This window comes from Microtus pennsylvanicus, chromosome X, assembly GCF_037038515.1.
Source record: "Microtus pennsylvanicus isolate mMicPen1 chromosome X, mMicPen1.hap1, whole genome shotgun sequence".
Lineage (NCBI taxonomy): Eukaryota > Metazoa > Chordata > Mammalia > Rodentia > Cricetidae > Microtus > Microtus pennsylvanicus.
The window spans coordinates 75,965,436-75,988,501 of NC_134601.1; the positions used below are offsets into that span (position 1 = coordinate 75,965,436).

General features: G+C 36.6%; 1 protein-coding gene across 1 annotated transcript in view; it reads right to left on the reverse strand.

Moving 5' to 3' along the window:
- Window positions 1-23,066, reverse strand: part of LOC142840369 (uncharacterized) — a 248,668-nt gene that overhangs the window by 139,228 nt on the left and 86,374 nt on the right. The window contains exons 4-5 of the mRNA XM_075956922.1: window positions 6,987-7,186; window positions 2,999-3,086 (exon numbers count right to left, since the gene is read on the reverse strand). Of these exons, the coding sequence (XP_075813037.1) occupies window positions 2,999-3,086; window positions 6,987-7,186 (288 nt within the window). The remainder of the gene's footprint in view (window positions 1-2,998; window positions 3,087-6,986; window positions 7,187-23,066) is intronic.

Below are 23,066 nucleotides of genomic sequence, written 5' to 3' on the forward strand. Positions count from 1 at the left end.
TTTTTTATTCATTTTACATACAAACCACAGTTTCCCCTCCTTCCTCTCCTCTCACTCCCACCATCCCCCCCAACCCAACCCCTATCCACTCTTCAGAAAGGGTAAGACTTCCCCATGGGAAATCAACAAAGCCTGGCACATTAAGTTGAGGCAGGATCAAGCCCCCCACCCCTGTATCAAGGCTGAGCAAGGCATCCCACCATAGGGAATGGGCTCCAAAAAGCCATTTCACGCACCTGGGATAAGTCCTGGTCCCACTGCCCAGGGCCCCTCAAACAGACCAAGCTACACAACTATTGCCCACATGCAGAAGTGCTAGTTTGGTTCCATGCAGGGGGCTCCCCAACTGTCAATCTAGAGTCCACCAGCTCCCAGGAGCTCAGGTCACCTGTCTCTGCGTTTTCCTGTTACGATCTTGATCCTCCTTGCTCATATAATCCCTCATCTCTCTTTTAAACTAGACTCCAGGAGTTCAGCCTAGTGCTTGGCTGTGGATCTCTGCATCTGTTTCCATTAGTTACTGGATGAAGGTTTTTTGATGACGGTTAGGATATTCACCAATCTGATTGCAGGCGTGGCTAACACCTTTATCCCAGAACTATGGAGGCAGAGGCTGGTGGAGCTCTGTGAGTTCAAGGACAGCCAAGTCTACAAAAAGAAACCCTGTCTTTAACACCGTTCTAATGTCAACACACAGGAGTTTTACTTTTTTATTCCTCTAGAGGTTTTAGTTATTCTTGTGAGATGGTATTTCAGTATGACTTTGCAGCATAATTTGAGAATTTTTATGGGTCATAAAATATTCTATAATCCTTTTACCACAATAAGATATGGTAGTAGATTAAGTTAAGAAGAAATCTGAATCCTCTCTGCATATGAATAGAGACAATAAGTACTGGAGAGAATGTTCAGTGGTTAAGAATGCATAATGCTCTTGAAGAGGCCCTGAACTCAATTTTTAGCTCCTACACCTTGTAACACACAACCACCTATAAGCTAATACAGATCCAATGGGATCTGGTAACTCTAGTCTCCATGACTGCTGGCATTCACATATGCAAACACACGTGTATTAATAATCAAAAATAAATAATTCAGAAATAGAGAAATTAGTTGTCCCTTAGTTACCCCTACACTTAATTATCCTGACAAGAAGTGTATAAGAATGCCAGGTGGTAATGTCACACACCTTTAATCCCAGCACTTGGGGGACAGAGAAAGGTGAATCTCTGTGAGTTCAAGGTCAGCCTGGTCCACAAGAACTAGTTCCAGGATAGACAGGGCTGTTACACAGAGAAAACCGGACTCACAGAGAAACAAAAAAGAAAAAGAAAAGGAAGAAAGACAAAAGTCGTGTGTAACTAAAAGGAAATTAGAGTTTTTGTATTTATACCACACAACAGTATTTGTCAGACACTGATTATCATGCAAGTATTGAGCTATAATTATTGAAAATTCTCATGTATAACCAATCTGAGAAACAAATAATAGAAAAAAATATCAGTGATGATGAGGCTTTCTAGGATGCTCAATCATCACACACACACATGCTCGCGCTCTCTCTCTCTCTCTCTCTCTCTCTCTCTCTCTCTCTCTCTCTCTCTCTCTCTCCATGCTTTTCAAGTTGGCTTTGAACTCCAGTTCAAGTGTCCCTTTTGCCTCAGTCTGCCAAACAGCTGGATCCATAAGAGATCCCTAGATTACCACCAAATGTTTATTTAGTACTTACTATATTTTTGAAGCTAACAATCAATATAAAATGATGTAGAATAAAACTTGGCCATGGGAAGCATAAATCCAGTTAATATATCATATAAACACTAAATTTAAATGTTTTACTTGTTTAAATAGTTCAGTGCTTTGTTAAACCTTGAACAAAATAATTCTCTTATTTGTCTTTTCACTTTTATGTCTCCTAGAATGTATACACATAAGACAAAATTTCAAATGATTATAAAATTAAAATAACCTAACAAAGCATAGTATACCAATTTCTTGCATATCTTCCAAAAATAAATTTTTGATTAACTAACTTATCTTTTCTTCCTTTTGATATTTATGAATACTGGCTACCATGTATGTAAATTTAGTGTCCAATGGAAGCATAAGAACTACTCTTCCTTTTTTTATAGGGATGACTAGGTGAATTGGAAGTTTATACAAATGAATGTCTGCATGAATGAATAAATGAATGAGCGAATAAAATATTCCTTAAAAGATAAACTGTATTTGGATGATAGAAAAAGCTAGGGGAGTAAATCCTATCTGGGACCGGCAGTATGATGAAGAGCTTAATATTGAGTGAAATAAACATGAAACATTTAAGGAGAAATAACTACAACATTCTGATGGTAATGTAAGGGGCATACATATACATATATTTGAACAGGAATATTTTTTAAAAAAAATGTGTTAAAATTATTGTAAAAAGACTAAATGTTGAGTAGGTTAACTTTTAATATTTCCTTTCTCTTAAATTACTATACAAGTAATGGGTTATAAAAGGAATGAAAGAGAAAAGGATCAAATATAAACTACCTAGATTATCAACAAATAGATGAACTTTAAAATTTCAAAAAAAGATTGCAATTGGTACTCATTTTTTAACAGAAATGAAAAATACTTAAGAAAATTTAAGATATATAGTACGTGATATATTTTATGGCTGAATTATAAAGCTAATTATTCAGTCTCTATAGTCCTTACTAGAGAACAGAGAACATCTGAAGGATTCAGATAAGCTCAATAGTATTTTAGAACAATTCAGCAATGAGGGCAAATTCTGATACAATAGGAAAGGAATTTGAGGTGACAACTCAATTGAGTCACTGAATATTCTACATACTTATAACAAAATAAAGACCTGCATTTCAGTGTTAAAATATTAGGGTAAAAAAAGAGAAGTTGTATGCATGTTAGTGAAGATAAATGTACTAAACATCATAAGTAAATGCATCAGAAATATGAATGGAGAACAGAAAACAAAGCTATGTCTTACCTGTTCAGAGAAATGTTTCAGTAATGTGATATGTTTAATGAGATGATTTTTCACACTGGAAAATTCTGACATGCAATCAAATGGTGGCCTGCCAGGGAAGGGTGACAAAGAGATTCCATCAATCAGAGTTTCTTTGAATACAGTATTTTATTCCTTAGGAAACTGAAACTTGTAATTTAAATTATAGAGCATTTTAGATAATGTGCAAATAGCTATATTCTAGAACATCACAGTAGTATATCAAGCATGTAACAAATTTAAATAGACACTAATAAATGTGGTATTTCTATAATCTAAAAAGAGGGAGAGATGGTAATACAATTTTTTATACTTACTCCCACGTTCAATTTATTGAAAAAAAATGTTTAAAGGTTGAAGAGGTTTATCTTCTAGATTTCCTTTCTCTCGATTTACTTACTATGTAAATGACTAATTATATAAAAATAAAAGGAGGACAGGCCAAATATAAATTATTTTATTCATAAGTAGATGAAATAAATAAAAAATGATCTTATTTGGTATTATTTTTAACATAAACGAAAAAAGTAGTTAAGATAAATTAAGATTTAGCTAAATGAAAAGTTTGGGTCTTCCTATTTATATCTAACATAGCTTTTAACCTTCTGCTACTGTGAGGCCTCCATGAGATGAAAACCCAAAAACATGCAGTTTGTGTGGAAAATATCTTCTACCTCAACTGAATAATACGAACAAAGTGAGGTTTAACTCAGTGGTAGAGTATTTCCTTTGTAAAACCTTGTATTCTAAAAGTCTGCAATCAATATCTTTCAAAATGGACAAAAATTTTGAGGTTGTCTATATAAAACAAACCAGAGAACACCATAGTGCTGAGTTTCTCTATATTCCCACAATGAATCAGTAAAAACAAGAAAAGAAAGAAAGAAAATTTATAGATACCTCTAAATTTTTAGATTACAATGACTGGTGTTTGAATAAATGCCATTTTTGAGACCTACTTCTAAAGACTGTTATCATAGGCAAAGATTCAAATTACCTCTTTAAAAGTTATAATAAAGACTTTTAAAAAGAGTTAGCTAGAGTTATAATTAAGCTTTTACAACTAAGATGGTGAAAGTATTTCGTGAGGCTCTATAGGACCATCACCTGCAACTATATCCAGGGTCAAATGTGGTCAAAATTCTTGGGCCATTTTCATCCCATTTATTTGTAAGGCCAAAACTTTTGAACAAGAAGAACTAACTCCATAATTCTGCTACACTTCTTAATTTTCACCAGAAAAATGGTCAATTTATATTTACTTAAAAATATAAGTTTAGGTACTTATGCTTAGACAACTAGTACTCAATTACTTTATGTTACTCCAAAATGAATTTCTATAATTTTTTTTCTACCTCAAATCAATGAAACTATTTTCAGTTTAGATGTCAAATGGAAACATAACACAATGATATAAGCATCACCAAGATGCTATGGTTTCCATTTGTTATCATAACAAATATAAAACTTTTAAAAGCTCAAAACTTCTATAATGAACTTTAAAATATATCTTGCTACCAATAACAAAACATTAAAATGATGTTCTATCTTATAAACTTATAGTACTTATAAATCAGTCTTTCATACATTGTAGGTCATTTGAGATAGTTCAAATAACTCATTATTAAAGTTTAAACCTTTTATAACTATACCCTTCAAAATTGATGAATTATTCATAGGAAGAAGTCAGAGAACCAGATTTTATCATTTTGGTCAAAATAATATTAGGTTTTTAATTCCTGAATTAACTTCAGTTCTCAAACATATTTTATTGTCTTTTTGTACAAACAACTAATCAGGTGTGTAAATCCTTTTAAAGTAAAGTTGAAATAATTATCAGGTCTCACACATTGATCTGATTAAGAAAAGCTGAGCCAGGTAAAAATATGTCACATTTTGAGAAGATTTCATTATTATAACTAATAATGAAAAAAAATACATTTTAATTATATCACTTTAGATCTAAAGTCATAGAAAGGAGAAATAATTGAGGATAAATAATAGCAATTATTTTCTGCAGGAATTAACAATTAAATTACTTTAGCTGACCCTTTTGACAAGATAGTTGGTAAGCAAACACTATGCAACTGTTTTAAGACCAGTTGTTTATTTGTTTTATTATGACAATGTAGCTCTGCAGGCCTTGAAACTGGTATGCAGAGCAGGTTGGTCTCTGTTTCACAAGTGTTGAGATTAAAGGCATACATCACCATGCCTGATCTAAGCCCTTATTATTTTTAAAAAGTATTTCTATCTTCTAAAAAGTAAGTGAGATAAGGTCCTGACAAAAGCACTAAAACATAATTACTTTCCAAGAAACTCTGAAATTTCTTAATTTAAAGTAAAGGAAATTTAAGATATTGATATGTTTTATAGTATACTCAGGGTAACATACCACTGTCATTTTTGAAGTTTTCATCCACAGACATTTTGATATACAAATACAAATATTATATTTTAGAATGTATACTTTGTCTTGAACTTAGGGAAATATGATATTCAACACGAATCCCTCTTACTTAGACATCACTAGTTATTAAGCCTGAGTCTAGAAATAAAAATTACTATAAAATTTTAATATTTTCTGTTAGAATAAAGACAAATCTAAGATGGTATACTACATTTGAAAATGTTGTATGGTAGTTGAGGTCATTTTCTATAGATTAGTTTTCTGTGAAATACAGGTGGAAACAAACAAGACCCTTCTAATGTTACCCAGTTCCACTGATGAGTAAACATGTCCTTAATATTGAAAATTCAGTGAAAAAATGCAAGAGTGACTTTTAATACTAATACTATGATGCAAGATTTGCAATCTGACTACTTTAACAAAATGGGAAAACCAAATAAATTGAATTATCAAATGTTAATTTAACAGACTATAAACATTTGGGAAGTCTTTCTATTACTTCCTCTTATGGCTATCTTTACTTTAGGGTCAATATAATCCTTTCTTTAAATTCAACTTATTGCAGAATACTTGCTTTTTGAGTATGCTTTCTGTGCTTGATTTCTTTCAGAAGTTTTGTAGATAGGTGCTTATAATAAGGTCAAATATAAAGAGAGTAAAGTAACTGCTAAGTTTGTCAAATTTCCTCTGGTATTATTTAAAATTTCTTTGAACCCCTGGGGAAATTTTGTCTTCATTCCTTATGTATGTGAATAAGATTGTTTCAAAATCAAGTATTAGTTGAAAAAGAGAAAGGATTCAGAAAGGTAACATGTATTATAAAGGTATAATAATATACCATAATATAATATAAAATGTCAATCAAAACATAGTATCTTTTTTCTATCTCTCTCCCTAATCTTTCTTACCTGAAAAATATAATACCTAGAGGAAGCCAATAGCAGAGTAATCTGTGAGATGACTCATTTGTACATAGAGCAAATATTATAGTTGTTGGTTAAAACAACAGTATAGATATCTACATACTAATAGTGTTAACTAAATATTACTACCAAAACAAAATTATAAATCATTAGTTTTATTTTACTAGTCTTTTCTTATTAACACAGAATTTAGTAACAGGACTAACTCAAGTTAATTAAAAGTTCATAGTTTAATTAATACTCATAGAAAGAGCATTTTTTGATGCAAAAGCCAGATATGATCATTTACAAGTTCGGTGTAACTTCTGAGTATTCGTCAAAGACTGTATAAACTTCACTGCCTTTTTGAAAGTGTGAGTGTAATTTAATGTATAAAGAGAACTCAAGGGAACCCTCATTTAAAAATATTACTTTTGTTGAATGAATTTTAAAAGTCATACGCTAAAATATTTCTTAATTTAAAGGAAACCATTTAACTATCTTGATCATCCTAGGGATATAATCAATAAAATGGCTGTAAACATATTTAAAAGAAAGCACGGAAATACAATCTATTCCACACCTAAGATTTCTGAGAAAAAATAAAGGGGAAAATACAACTGTGTCATGGGTTTAAATATCAGATATTAGGAATTACCTTTCCAGAATGTTTAATATCATGTTGACAATATTAACCAGTTCAAGGGTAGCTGTAATAACGCTATCAGGAGGCTCTTCATTAGTGCCATATAGACTACGTGCCAATCTTCTTTCCGATATTGTGACAAGAACACGATCAATAGCATATTCAAGTTGTTCACTTTCTTTTCGAAATCTGGTAGGCATCTTTTTGATATTCTGAAATTAAAGTGGAAGTTTGGGTGCAAGAAATGAAGAAGTACTTTTCTAGAACATTATAAAAATGGAACAGATCCAATATCAACATCATTCAGTCAAAAAATGAAAGATGCAAAATTATCATCAAGCACTTTTCATTCTTTAGACATTTTTCTAGTAATAGTCGTATCATCCATGGCAGTGGTCAAAAAAAGAGAGAATAAAGTCAAGAATGTTTTATAATGTGACATAAATTAAGCTATAATTAATAGTTACTATTTCATATAATGAGTTAGTATACATAATACATGCCTCGATAATGCACAATCTGTTGAGGCAATAGGCCCTACAAAACTACTGTATAATCTAGATAGATTTGTTACAGATTTAAAATATAGGAAAAGGGATTCTTAATTTCCATTTATGTTCAAGCACTAGTTATTTTCTGTAGAACATTATAAGAATTAGTAATTTAAATATACACAAACTAAAAGATTCTTAATTGGGTTTTGTTACTTCAATCTATCAAATAAATGTGATTTGCATTAACATGTATAAACACACCATCATTCATTTTTATCCAGAGCCTCATCAAACAACTATCAGAAATGAGTAGAGAGTTGAAATAATGACTCCACATGGCCTCCACTTTAGGAAATGTAACTTTAATTTCCATATACAATGTCCAAGAAATAATAAGTGCTTTACTAAGTGCTGAGATGATCTGTTTAAAAAGAATTTCTCTATTAGTCTTTGAAAATCTGAGGACCAGGGATCTTTTATCATTTAAGAAACAAGTTTATGAGGTATTTGATTCTGAGTCCAATATCAATTATATGCAGTTCATTTTCCATGATTTCTATGAACCAAAAATTTATGTACAACTCTCTTCAATTGTTACCTACTAAACATATGATCTATTATGTGACACACTCAAATTTTCACTTTTAGCAATACAATTTAATATTACAATCACCTTTAAAACTCATTTTATACATTTCAGATATTTAAGCATTTATCTATCTCATAAAAAGGTATTATGCCAGGTAGTGGTTGCTCACACCTTTGATTCCAGCACTTGGGAGGTAGAGGCAAACAGATCTTTGTGAGTCTGAGGCCATTCTAGTCTACAAAGTGAGTTCTAGGACAGCTAGAACTACACAAAGAAACCCTGTCTCAGAAATGCCTCCCAAAAGACATTCGTAATTAAGGGTATGAATCAAAAGGAAATAGGAAGCATAGGGTTAGATCAATGTAGTATCAATAGTATTAGATCAATGATAAAAGTAAACAGAAGACAAACAATATGAAAGGAGGATAAAAGACAATGTCATATAAAAACAGAATGGTGTCTTGTATACAGCTGAACAGCCAACAGTCATTTATTCTCACTTTTTCAGAGCTTTGACCAGCTTTCTGGGTTCTACATTAATAACCACCCACTGCAACAAGAAGCTTCTCTAGCTAACGTTGAGAGCAACACTATTCTATAAACATTTAGAATGTCACTGATTATGTGTTTATTTAGAAAACAATATCAGCAGATTCGTGCTTAAGACCTATGGCCTCCTCAGGAATAAGTTTTTGTTGTTGTTTTTAGTTTTTCGAGAAAGATTTTCTCTATGTAACAGTCTTAACTATCCTCTGCTCTCAAACTCACTTTGTAGAGCAGGCTGGTCTGGAACTCACAAAGATCCACCTACCTCTGCCTTCTGAGTGCTGACACTAAAGCATTCACCATAACTGCTTGGCCAGGCATAGGCTTTTGATCTTGTTTATTTTTTTTTCTTTATTTTTTTTTAATTTTATTTTTTTAAATTTATTTATTTATTAAAGATTTCTGTCTCTTCCCCGCCACCGCCTCCCATTTCCCTCCCCCTCCCCCAATTAAGTCTCCCCCCAGCCCGAAAAGCAATCAGGGTTCCCTGTCCTGTGGGAAGTCCAAGGAACCTCCACCTCCATCCAGGTCTAGTAAGTTGAGCATCCAAACTGCCTAGGCTCCCACAAAGCCAGTGCGTGCAGTAGGATCATGTTTATAATAGCAGAAATTAATTAGGGGAGTGCAGGTGGAAGAAAATACATGCTAGTGGTTTACATCCGTAAAATTTGTACTGATAGACATTTTTATTATAACATCTGTGGATGAGAAAAATAGATTCCTAATTTTCTATTACATTCTTTTTCATATTTCAGACACATTTGAAGTATAAAAAATCCCCAATCATATACTTTATCACTGTGCTTATGCAGATGAAACACATGTGTATGTGTATTAATACACATAATATAACCTGTGTTCTTCTACAGACCTAAAGTCACTCAAGTTCAAAGGGCATTGTTTAAAATCAAAATATTTTCACAGAGATATTATGTTAGTAATTGTGGGTGTTTTGCAACTAGTATTCTTCTGTTGTGTTGAAAATTGAGACACATGCCAATAGAATGTAGGATCAGAGTTTACCTATTGAGCTACAGCCACAGTCAAGTAGAAAACAATGTTATCTTAGCCCTATTACAGACTAATCACACATAAATTTTTAAAGACTTCATTTTAAAGAATTTGGGTCACTAAAATATAAAAACAAAAGAATCCAACCAATAGCCTATTACCAAATATACATATTCTAATGAAGGAACAGAAAAGAAAATCAAGACAACACAATACCTCAGAAACTATCAATTCTACAAAAATCGGTTACAGGATAGTGCATTAGATGAAATAATTAAAAATTCAGAAGAATGATTATTATAATAGTACATGAACAAATTCCTAAATAAATTCATGTAGAATAGAAATTGTGGAATTAAATAAATCAGTAAAGAATATGAGGAAATCATCCGGGGGGTAAGTGTGTGCCCAACCAACTGGCCTGATGCCTCCAATCCCCTAAACTTTCTGGACATTCAGCAGGGACTTCTCTTCCTGGCTACTGCCTTTCTCTTCTTATCCCATCCCAGCTTCCCCTCAAGCACCACTTTCCATCTGCTGGGTCAAAGCATCCCCCAACTCAGCCTGCTTTGGGGCTGAGGGTCTGGGAACAAATTGGTGAATGCAACTCCTTCAGGAGTTTCTTTTTTCCACTGAGCCTGGAACCAGCAAGTCAGCCCTTTTGTCGGTGAGGTCCCTGACCAGCAAGTGACCTGATCCTATACCAGTAGATCTGTCCTGAGGGGTGAGTGTGTGCCCAACCAACCACCTTGACACACAGGAAAGGGAGCGCAGGCACCCTCCAATCCCCTAAATTTTCTGGCCATTCAGTGGAGGCTGTATCCTGGCTAATGCCTTTCTCTTCTTATCCCATCCCAGCTTCCCCCCAAGCACCCCTTTCCATCTTCTGGTTCATAGGATCCTACTCTGGGGCTGAGGGTCTGGGGACAAAGTGGAGAATGCAACTGCTGCAGGAGTTTCTTTGTTCTGCTGAGCCTTTACCCAGCAAGTCAGACCTTTTGTCTGTGAAGTCTCTGGACAGCAAGTAGTCCTGATCCTGTACCAGAAGATCCATCCTGAGGGGTGAGTGTGTGCCAAATCGAATGCCCTGACACCACGGAAAGGGAGCACAGGCACCCCCAATCCCCTAAAGTTTCTGGCCATTCAGACGGCTTCTCCCTGGCTAATGCCTTTCTCTAATTATCCCGTTCCAGCTTGCCCCCAAGCATTTCTTTCCATCTTTTGGGTCCTTATATCCACCACCACAGCCTACTTCAGGGTAGAGAGGATCTGAGAGACAACTCCAGTGCTGAGGGGACCTAAAAGAGGGCAGACCAAGAAAAGCCCCCAAATACACAGGTAGCCATAGCAAAGATCAGACCAAGCCAACAAGACTCTCCTAACAGCATTTGAAAAAAAGAGATGGGCAGGCACCAATGCAAGAATTCCTCCAACAATCTGAAAAGCAACATGAAAAGACGAGAATCCAGCAAACAGACAACAGGAAGACTTGAACATCGTAATCCAGAAGAAGTAGAAGAAATAGACGTTAAATGTAACATTGTGAAAGTGTTAGAGACCATTAAACAGGATGTGAAACACATGTCAGAATGGCTAAAATAAAAAACACCAATGATAGCATTTGCTGGAGAGGTTGTGGAGAAAGGGGTACCCTCATCCATTGCTGGTGGGAATGCAAACTTGTGCAACCATTTTGGAAAGCAGTGTGGTGGTTTCTCAGGAAATTCGGGATCAACTTACCCCTGGACCCAGCAATACCACTCTTGGGAATATACCGAAGAGAGGCCCTATCATACAACAAAAGTATATGCTCAACTATGTTCATAGCAGCACTGTTTGTAATAGCCAGAACCTGGAAACAACCTAGATGTCCTTCAACGGAAGAATGGATGAAGAAAGTATGGAATATATACATATTACAGTATTACTCAGGAGTAAAAAACAATGACTTCTCGAATTTTGCATGCAAATGGATGGAAATAGAAAACACTATCCTGATTGAGGTAAGCCAGACCCAAAAAGAGGAGCATGGGATGTACTCACTCATATTTGGTTTCTAGCCATAAACAAAAGACATTGAGTCTATAATCAGTGATCCTAGAGAAGCAAAATAAGGAGAACCCTAAGAAAAACATATAGGCATCCTCCTGAATATTAACCTTCATCAGGCGATGAAAGGAGACAGAGACAGAGACAGAGACCCACATTGGAGCACCGAACATAAATCTCAAGGTCCAAATCAGGAGCAGAAGGAGAGAGAGCACGAGCAAGGAACTCAGGATCACAAGGGGTGCATCCACACACTGAGACAATGGGTATGTTCTATTGGGAACTCACCAAAGCCAGCTGGCCTGGGTCTGAAAAAGCCTGGGATAAACCCGGATTCTCTGAACATAGAGGGCAATGAGGACTACTGAGAACTCAAGAACAATGGCAATGGGTTTCTGATCCTACTGCACGTACTGTCTTTGTAGGAGCCTAGGCAGTTTGGATGCTCAACTTACTAGACCTGGATGGAGGTGGAGGTTCCTTGGACTTCCCACAGAGCAGGGAACACTGATTGCTCTTCGGGCTGAGGAGGGAGGGGGACTTGATTGGGGGGGGAGGGAAATGGGAGGCAGTGGTGGGGAAGAGACAGAAATCTTTAATAAATAAATAAATTAAAAAATATTAAAAAAAAGAAATGGATGAGAAGACTAACAAAAAGTGAAAAGATGTGAATAAATCCCTCAAAGATACCCAAGAAAAAGCAATCAAACAGGTAATGGAAACAGGTCAAGACTTGAAAACTGAAATGGAGGCAATGAAGAAAACACAAACCGAGAGATGGCAGGATATGGAAAATCTGGGTAAACGAACAAAACCTACAGAGACAAGTATAACCAAACAGACTATAAGAGATAGAGGAAAGAATCTCAGGTGCTGAAGATACTATAGAGAAAATAAATTCACTGATCAAGGAAAACTTCAAATACAACAAATTCTTAACACAAAACATCCAGGAAATCTGGGACACCATGAAAAGCCCAAAACTATAAATAATAGGGGTAGAAGAAGGAGGATTACAGCTCAAACGCCCAGAAAATATATTCAACAAAATTATAAAACTCCCAACATAAAGAAGGATATTCTTATGAAGTTACAAAAAGCATAAAGAACACTGAATAGACAGGATAAAAAAATAACAAAAAAAACAAAAACAAAACATCCACTCTCCATATAATAATCAAAACACAAAACATACAGAATAAAGAAAGAATATTGAGAGTTGCAAAGGAAAAACTTCAAGTAACTTATAAAGGTAAACCTATCAGAATTGCACCTGACTTCTCTATGGAAACCATCAAAGCCAGAAGGTCTTGGATAGATGTGCTGCAGAAATTAAGAGACCATGGATGCAAGTCCAGACTACTATACCCAGCAGAGCTTTCCTTCACCATCAATGGAGAAAACAAGATATTCCAGGGTAAAAACAAATTTAAACAAGGCATAGCCACAAACCCAGCCTTACAGAAAGTAATAGAAGGAAAATCACAACCCAAGGAACCAAAAATCACCCACAATAACTTAGACATCTAACAACGCTCCACAAACACAAGCCAAAGAAGGGAAACACACATAATCTACCACCAAAAAACAAAAATAACCGGAGTTAACAATCACTGGTCATTAATAACACTTAATATCAATGGACTCAATTCACCTATAAAAAGGCACAGGGTAAGAGAATGGATGCGAAAACAGGATCCAACATTCTGCTGTTTACAAGAAACACACCTCAACCACAAAGACAGACATCTACTCAGAGTAAAGAGTTAGGAAAAAGGTTTTCAAGCAAATAGACCTAATAAAACAAGTGGGTGTGGCTATACTAATATCTAACAAAATTGACTTCAATCTAAAGTCAATCATAAAAGAAGGAGATCAACAATTTATACTCATTAACAGGAACAATTCATCAGGATGAAGTCTCAATTCTGAATATCTATGCCCCTAATATAAAAGCACCCACATATGAAAAAGAAACATTACTAGAACTCAAAGCACACATCAAACCCCACACACCAATAGTAGGAGACTTCAACACTCCTCTCTCACCAATGGACAGGTCAACCAGACAGAAACATAACAGAGAAGTAAGAGAACTAACAGAGGTAATGAATCAAATGGACTTAACAGACATCTATAGAACATTCCACTCAAATAGGAAACAATATACCTTCTTCTCAGTATCTCATGGAACCCTCTCGAAAATTGATCACATACTCGGAAACAAAGCAAACTTCCACAGATACAAAAAAATTTTAGTAACCACCTATGTCTTATCGGATAACCATGGAATAATGTTAAAATTTAACAACAATTCTACCCCGAGAAAGCCTACAAACCTATGGAAACTGAACAGTCAACTACTGAACCACCCCTGGGTCAGGGAAGAAAGAAAGAAAGAAATTAAAGTCTTGAATTCAACGAAAATAAAGAAACAACATACTCAAACCTGTGGGACACTATGAAATTAGTGCTAAGAGTAAAGTTTATAGCACTAAGTGCCCACATAAAGAAAACTGAGAAAACTCATATTAGAGACTTAAAAACACACCTGAAAGCTCTAGAAAAAAATAACAAACTCCCCCAGGAGTAATAGAAGACTAGAAATAATCAAACTGAGGGCTGAAATCAACAAAATAGACACACAGAAAACAATCCAAAGAATCAATGAAGCAAAGAGTTGGTTCGTTGAGAAAATGAACAAGATTGAAAAACCCCTCTCCAAACTAATGAAAAGGCACAGAGAGAACACACAAATTAACAAGATCAGAAATGAAAAGGGGGACATAACAACAGACACTGAGGAAATTCAGAGAATCATTAGGTCTTACTACATAAGCCTATAATGCCACAAAGTGGGAAAATTTAAAAGAAATGGACTTGTTTTTAGGTAAGTACCATATACCAAGATAAAACCAAGACCAGGTGAACAATTTAAATAAACCAATAAGTTGTGAGGAAATAGAAGCTGTCATAAAAAAACCTCCCAACCAAAAAAAGCCCAGTACCAGATGATTTTAATGCATAATTTAAGCAGAACTGCCAAGAAGAACTGATACCTATACTCCTTAATGTGTTTCACATAATAGAAACAAAAGTCATTGCAAAATTCTTTTTATGAAGCTACAGTTAACTTGATACCTAAACCACACAGACTCCAACAAGAAAGAGAATTGCAGACCAATCCCGCTCATGAACAGCGATGTAAAATTCTCAATAAAATACTGGCAAACCGAATCCAAGAAAACATTAGAGAAATTATTCCTTACGATCAAGTAGGCTTCATCCCAGAGATGCAGGGCTAGTTCAACATATGAAAATCTATCAATGTAATACATCATATAAATAAACTTTAAGAAAAAAACCATATGATCATTTTATTAGATGCTGAAAAAGCATTTGACAAAATTAAGCACCCCTTTATGATAAAGGTCTTGGAGAGATTAGGGATACAAGGATCATATCTAAACATAATAAAAGCAATATATAACAAACTAACAGCTACTATTCAATTAAATGGAGAAACTCAAAGCCATTCCACTAAAATCAGGAACACGACAAGGCTGTCCCCTTTCACCATACCTCTTCAACATAGTGCTTGAAGTTCTAGCAACAGCAATAAGACAACAAAAGGAGATCAAGGGGATTCGAATCGGAAGGAAGAAGTCGAACTTTAATTATTTGCAGATGATATCATAATGTACATTAGTGATCCCAAAAACTCTACCAAAGAACTCCTACAGCTGATAAATACCTTCAGTGATATGGCAGGATACAAGATCAACTAAAAAAAAATCAGGAGCCCTCCAATACACAAAGGATAGAGAAGCAGAGAGGGAAATTAGAGAAACTTCACCTTTTATGATAGCCACAAATAGAATAAAGTATCTTGAGGTTACACTAACCAAAGAAGTGAAAGATCTATTTGACAAGAACTTTACGGCTTTGAAGAAAGATATTGAAGAGGACAAAAGGCTCTACCATGCTCTTGGATGTGTAGGATCAACATAGGAAAAATGGCAATTCTACCAAAGGCAATCTATAAATTCAATGAAATCCCCATCAAAATCCCAACAAAATTCTTCACAGACCTTGAGAGAACAATAATCAACTTTATTTGGAAAAACAAAGAAAGTAGGATAGCCAAAACAATCCTATACAAGAAAGGAACTTCCGGAGGCATTACCATCCCTGACTTCAAACTCTATTACAGAGCTACAGTAACGAAAACAGCTTAGTATTGGCATAAAAACAGAGACGTCGACCAATGGAATCGAATAGAAGACCCAGATTTCAACCCACAGTCCTATGAACACCTCATTTTTGACAAAGGAGCTAAAAGTATACAGTGGAATAAAGAAAGCATCTTCAACAAATGGTGCTGGCATAACTGGATGTCAACTTGTAGAAGAATGAAAATAGATCCATATCTCTCACCAGACACAAAACTCAAGTCTAATTCGATTAAAGACCTCAATATAAATCTGTCCACACTGAAGTTGACAGAAGAGTTAGTGGGAAGTAGACTGCAACACATGGGCACAGGAGACAACTTCCTACGTATAACCCCACTAGCACAGACAATAAGAGCAACATTGAATAAATGGGACCTCCTGAAACTGAGAAGCTTCTGTAATGCAAAGGACACTGTCAATAAGACAAAAAGGCAACCCACTGACTGGGAGAAGATCTTCACCAACCCTGCATTAGAGAAAGGTCAGATCTCCAAAATATATAAAAAACTCAACAAACTAGACATTAAAATTCTAATTAACCCAATTAAGAAATGGGGTACTGTGGGAGCTCACCAAGTCCAGCTGGACTGGGACTGATAGAGCGTGTGATCAAACAAGACTCTCTGAATGTGGCTGACAATGAGGCCTGACTGAGAAGTCAATGATATTGGCACTGGGTTTTGATTCTACTGAATGTACTGGCTTGTGGGGAGCCTAGTCTGTTTGGATGCAGACCTGCCTAGACCTAGATGGAGGGGGAAGGACCATGGCCTTCCCACAGGCAGGGAACCCTAACTTCTCTTAGGACTGGAGAGGGAAAGGGAGTGGGAAGTGGGAGGGAAATGGGAGAAGGTGGAAATTTTTGATATAAATAAATTTTTAAAAAATGGGGTACTGATATCTCAAAGTTGATTGATTTGCATTTCCCTGATCGCTAAGAAGGTTGAGCATGACCTTAAGTGTCTTTTGGCCATTTGAACTTCTTCTGTTGAGAATTCTCTGTTCAGTTCAGTGCCCCATTTTTTAATTGGGTTAATTAGCATTTTAAAGTCTAGTTTCTTGAGTTCTCTATATATTTTGGAGATCAGACCTTTGTCTGTTGCGGGGTTGGTGAAGATCTTCTCCCAGTCAGTAGGTTGCCTTTTTGTCTTAGTGACAGTGTCCTTTGCTTTACAGAAGCTTCTCAGTCTTAGTAGGTCCATTTATTCAATCCCTGGACCCAGCAATACCACTCTTGGGAATATACCCAAGAGATGCCCTATTATATGACAAGAACATTTGTTTAACTATGTTCATAGCAGTATTATTTGTAATAGCCAGAACCTGGAAACAACCTAGATGCCCTTCCATGAAGAATGGATGAAGAAAGTATGGAATATATACACATTAGAGTACTACGCTGTGGTAAAAAAAAAAAAAATGACGTCTCGAATTTTGCATGCAAATGGATGGAAATAGAAAACACTATCCTGAGTGAGGTATCCCAGACCCAAAAAGATGTACATGGGATGTACTCACTCATAATTGGTTTCTAGCCATAAATAAAGGTCACAGAGACTACAATTGGTAAACCTAAAGAAGCTAAATAAGACGGTGAACCCAAGGAAAAACATATAGTTATCCTCTTGGCTATGGGAAGTAGACAAAATTGCTGGAGAGAAAATTGGGATCTTGTTCAGGGTTAAGGCAGCCCCTTTAGGGGGCGGGTTTGCCTCGGGCGAATGCATACAGATAAATTGGGCTCTTGGGAGGCAGCTCTTCCCTTTTTCCTGCCTCCTGTAAAATGGCTGCGCGGGAACCTCGGTTCTGTAAGTTTACTTAAACATTAAAGCTGTATACATTCGGCCCAACCAGCATGGAGGCCTGATATTTCAGCGCCAGGAGAGCCAGCATTGGGCCCGCCCAACTTCCATCCAGAACCCTCCCCACTTCGGCCCCTCCGCCCTCTTTCAGCACATAACATCACCCAGCCCAGCCTGTCTGGGCACTGGGTCCGAATCCTCCCCAAGCGGGCGGGAGTTCCTTTGCTTCTATGGCCTGCCTGCCGCAAGCAGGGTAGGTGCTTTGTTTGCGAGCTGCCCAACCAGCACGGAGACCTGATCTCTCGGCGCCAGGAGAGCCAGCTTTGGGGTGAGTTTTTGGCCCAGTGGCACCAGCCTGGGACAGGGAGATCAGAGGTTCCTTGGCCCCCTATCCTTCTTGGGCTCTCTGCAGGGCCTCTACTCCCTGCATACTGCCTCTTTCTTCCTAGCCCACCCAGCTTCCATCCAGAACCCTCCTCACTTTGGCCCCACCTCCCTCTTTCTACACATAACATCACCCAGCCCAGCCTGTCTCTTGGCGCCAGGCCTGATCTCTTGGCGCCAGGAGAGCCAGCATTGGGGAGAGCCAACATTGGGGAGAACCAGCGTTGGGTAGGCAATGAGACCTGAACCGGTAAAAGAAGATCCATAAGGGAGCATTGGGAAGGAGAGATGGGCAGACGCCAAGGCAAGAATTCACCCAACAAGCTGAAAAGCAACATGAAGCCACCAGAAACCAGCCGCCTCAAAACGGGAGGACATGAACACCTTAATCAAGAAGAAGTAGAAAAGATTGACTTCATGAAAGTGACTTACGCCCTTAAACAGCATGTAAAAAACGCCCTTATAGAAATGGATGAGAAATATAACAGAAAGTTTGAAGAATTGAATAAATCAGTGAATGATACCCTAGAAAACCAAGGAAAAACAATAAAACAAATAATGGAATCGGTTCAAGGCTTGAAAAATGAAATGGAGACAAAGAAGAAAACACAAACAGAGGGCTGCTGGACATGGAAAATTTAAGTAAACAAACAGAGTCTACAGAAACAAGCATAACCAACAGAATACAAGAGTTAGAAGAAAGAATCTCAGATTCTGAAGATACCATAGAGAAAATAAACACACTGATCAAAGAAAACAGCAAGTACAACAAACTCTCATCACAAAACATTCAGGAAATATGGGACACAATAAAAAGACCAAACCTAAGAATAATAGGAGTAGACGAAGGAGAAGAAGTGGAGCTCAATGGTCCAGAAAATATATTTAATAAAATTATAGAAGAAAACTTCCCAACCTAACGAAAGATATGCCTATGAAGGTTCAAAAAGCATACAGAACATCGAATAGGCTGGATCAAAAAAAAATCCCCTCACCATATAATTATCAAAACACAGAGCATACAGAATAAAGAAAGAATATTATGAGCTGCAAAGGAAAAAGGCCAAGTTACTTATAAAGGTAAACCTATCAGACTTACACCTGACTTCTCCATGGAAACCATGAAAGCCAGAAGGTCCTGGATAGATGTACTGCAGAAACTGAGAGACCATGGATGCAAGCCCAGATTACTATACCCAGCCAAGCTTTCGTTCACTATAAATGGAGAAAATAAAATTTTCCAGGATAAAAACAAATTTAAACAATACGTAGCCACAAATCCAGGCTTACAGAAAGTACTAGAAGGAAAATCACTAACCAAGGAGTCCAACAATGACCACAATAACTCAGACATCTAGAGACCCTTCACCAACACAAATCAAAGAAGGGAAACACACAAACTCTACGACTAAAAAAGTGACCGGAGTTAACAACCACTGGTCATTAATATCACTTAATGTCAATGGACTCAACTCACCTATAGAAAGGCACAGACTAAGAGATTGGATAAGAAAACAGGATCCAACATTCTGCTGTTTACAAGAAACACACCTCAACCACAAAGACAGCCACATACTCAGAGTAAAGGGCTGGGAAAAGGCTTATCAAGCAAATGGACCTAAGAAACAAGCAGGTGTGGCCATACTAATCTCTAACAAAGTTGACTTCAAACTTAAATCATTCAGAAGAGATGGAGAGGGGCATTTTATACTCATAACAGGAACAGTTCATGAGGATGAAGTCTCAATCCTGAACATCTATGACCCTAATATAAAAGCACCCACGTGCATAAAAGAAACATTGCTAAAACTCAAGGCAGCCATCAAACCGCACACACTAATAGTAGGAGACTTCAACACTCCTCTCTCACCAATGGACAGGTCAATCAGACAGAAACCTAACAGAGAAATAAGAGAATTAATGGAGGTAATGAATCAAATGGACTTAACGGACATCTATAGAACATTCCACCCAAATAGGAAAGAATATACCTTCTTCTCTGCAGCTCATGGAACCTTCTCGAAAATCGACCACATAGTCGGTAACAAAGCAAACATCCACAGTTACTAAAAAAAATATTAGTAACCACCTGTGTCTTATCAGAGCACCATGGATTAAAGTTAGAATATCAACAACAAGGCTACCACCAGAAAGCCTACAAATTTATGGAAACTGAACAGTCAACTACTGAACCATACATGGATTAAGCAAGAAATAAAGAAAGAAATTAAAGTCTTCCTGGAATTCAATGAAAATAAAGAAACAACATACTCAAACTTATGGGACACTATGAAAGCAGTCTTAAGAGGAAAGTTCATAGCACTAAGTGCCCACTTAAAGAAAACACAGAAAGCTCACATTGGAGACTCAACAGCCCACCTGAAAGCTCTAGAAAAAAAAAGAAGCACACTCACCTAGGAGGAGTAGAAGACTGAAAATAATCAAACTGAGGGCTGAAATCAACAAAATAGAAACACAGAAAACAATACAAAGAATCAATGAAACAAAAAGCTGGTTCCTGGAGAAAATCAACAAGATTGACAAACCCCTATCCAAACGAATCAAATGGCAGAGAGAGAATTTGCAAATTAATAAGATCAGAAATGAAAAGGGGGACATAACCAGACACAGAACAAATTCAGAGAATCATGAGATCTTACTACAAAAGCCTATATGCCACAAAACTGGAAAATGTAAAGGAAATGGACACTTTTTTAGATACCATATACCAAAGTTAAACCAGGACCAGGTGAACAATCTAAATAGACCTGTTAGTCGCGAAGAATTAGAAGAGGTTATAAAAACCTTCCTACCAAAAAAAAGCCCAGGAGCAGATGGTTTCAATACGGAATTCTACCAGAACTTCCAAGAAGACCTAATACCTATACTCCTTAATGTATTTCATAATATGTAAGCAGAAGAGGCATTGCCAAATTCCTTTTATGAAGCTACAGTTACTCTGATACCAAAACCACACAAAGACTCAACCAAGAAAGAGAATTATAGACCAATCACACTCATGAACATCGATGCAAAAATCCTCAACAAAATACTGGCAAACCGTATCCAAGAACACATTAGAAAAATTATCCATTATGATCAAGTTGGCTTCATCCCAGGGATGCAGGTCTGGTTCAACATACGAAAATCTATCAATATAATCCATCATATAAATAAACTGAAAGAAAAAAAACCATATGATCAATTCATTAGATGCTGAAAAAGCATTTAAAAAAATTCAACATCCCTTTATGATAAAAGTATTGGAGAGATTAGGGATACAAGGGTCATACCTAAATATAATAAAAGCTATATACAGCAAGCCGACAGCTAACATCAAATTAAATGGATAGAAACTCAAAGCCATCCCACTGAACTTAGGAACACGACAAGGCTGTCTACTCTCGCCGTACCTCTTCAATATAGTGCTTGAAGTTCTAGCAATAGCAATAAGACAACATAAGGGGATCAAGGGGATTCGAATTGGAAAGGAAGAAGTGAAACTTTCGTTATTTGCAGATGATATGATAGTGTACATAAGCGAACCCCAAAATTCCACCAAAGAACTTTTACAGCTGATAAACACCTTTAGTAATGTGGCAGGATACAAGATCAACTCCAAAAAATCAGTCGCCCTCTTATACACAAAGGATATGGAAACAGAGAGGGAAATCAGAGAAGCTTCACCTTTCACGATAGCCACAAACAGCATAAAATATCTTGGGGTAACTCTAACCAAGGAAGTGAAAGATCTATTTGACAAGAACTTCAAGGCATTGAAGAAAGAAATTGAGGAGTATACCAGATAATGGAAGGACCTCCCTTGCTCTTGGATTGGGAGGATCAACATAGTAAAAATGGCAATTCTACCAAAGGCAATTCATAGATTCAATGCAATCCCCATCAAGGTCCCATCAAAATTCTTCACAGATCTTGAGAGGACAATAATCAACTTTATATGGAAAAAAAAACCCAGGATAGCCAAAACAATCCTATACAATAAAGGATTGTCTAGAGGCATTACCATCCCTGACTTCAAACTCTACTATAGAGCTACAGTGATGAAAACAGTGTGGTACTGGTATAAAAACAGAGAAGTCGAACAATGGAATTGTATAGAAGACCCGGATTTTAACCCACAAACCTATGAACACCTCATTTTTGATAAAGGAGCCAAAAGTATACAATGGAAGAAAGAAAGCATCTTCAACAAATGGTGCTGGCATAACTGGATATCAACCTGTAGAATGAAAATAGACCCATATCTATCACCATGCACAAAACTCAAGTCCAAATGGATTAAAGACCTCAATATCAGTCAGAACACATTGAAACTGATAGAAGAGAAAGTGGGAAGTACCCTACAACAGATGGGCACAGGAGATTGCTTCCTATGTGTAACCCCAACAGCACAGACATTAAGGGCAACATTGAATAAATGGGACCGACTAAAACTGAGAAGCTTCTGTAAAGCAAAGGACACTGTCACCAAGACAAAACGGCAACCTACTGACTAGGAGAAGATCTTCACCAACCCCGCAACAGACAAAGCTCTGATCTCCAAAATATTTAGAGAACTCGGGAAACTAGACTTTAAAATGCTAATTAACCCAATTAAAAAATGGGGCTCTGATCTGAACAGAGAATTCTGAGCAGAGGAATATCAAATGGCCAAAAGACACTTAAGGTCATGCTCAACCTCCTTAGGGATCAGGGAAATGCAAATCAAAACAACTTTGAGATATCATCTTACACCTGTCAGAATGGCTAAAATAAAAAACTCCAATGATAGCCTTTCCTGGAGAGGCTGTGGAGGAAGGGGTACCCTCATCTATTGCTGGTGGGAATGCCATCTTGTGCAACCACTGTGGAAATCAGTGTTTCGGTTTCTCAGGAAATTTGGGATCAACCTACCCCTGGACCCAGCAATACCACTCCTGGGAATATACCCAAGAAATGCCCTATCATACGACAAGAGCATT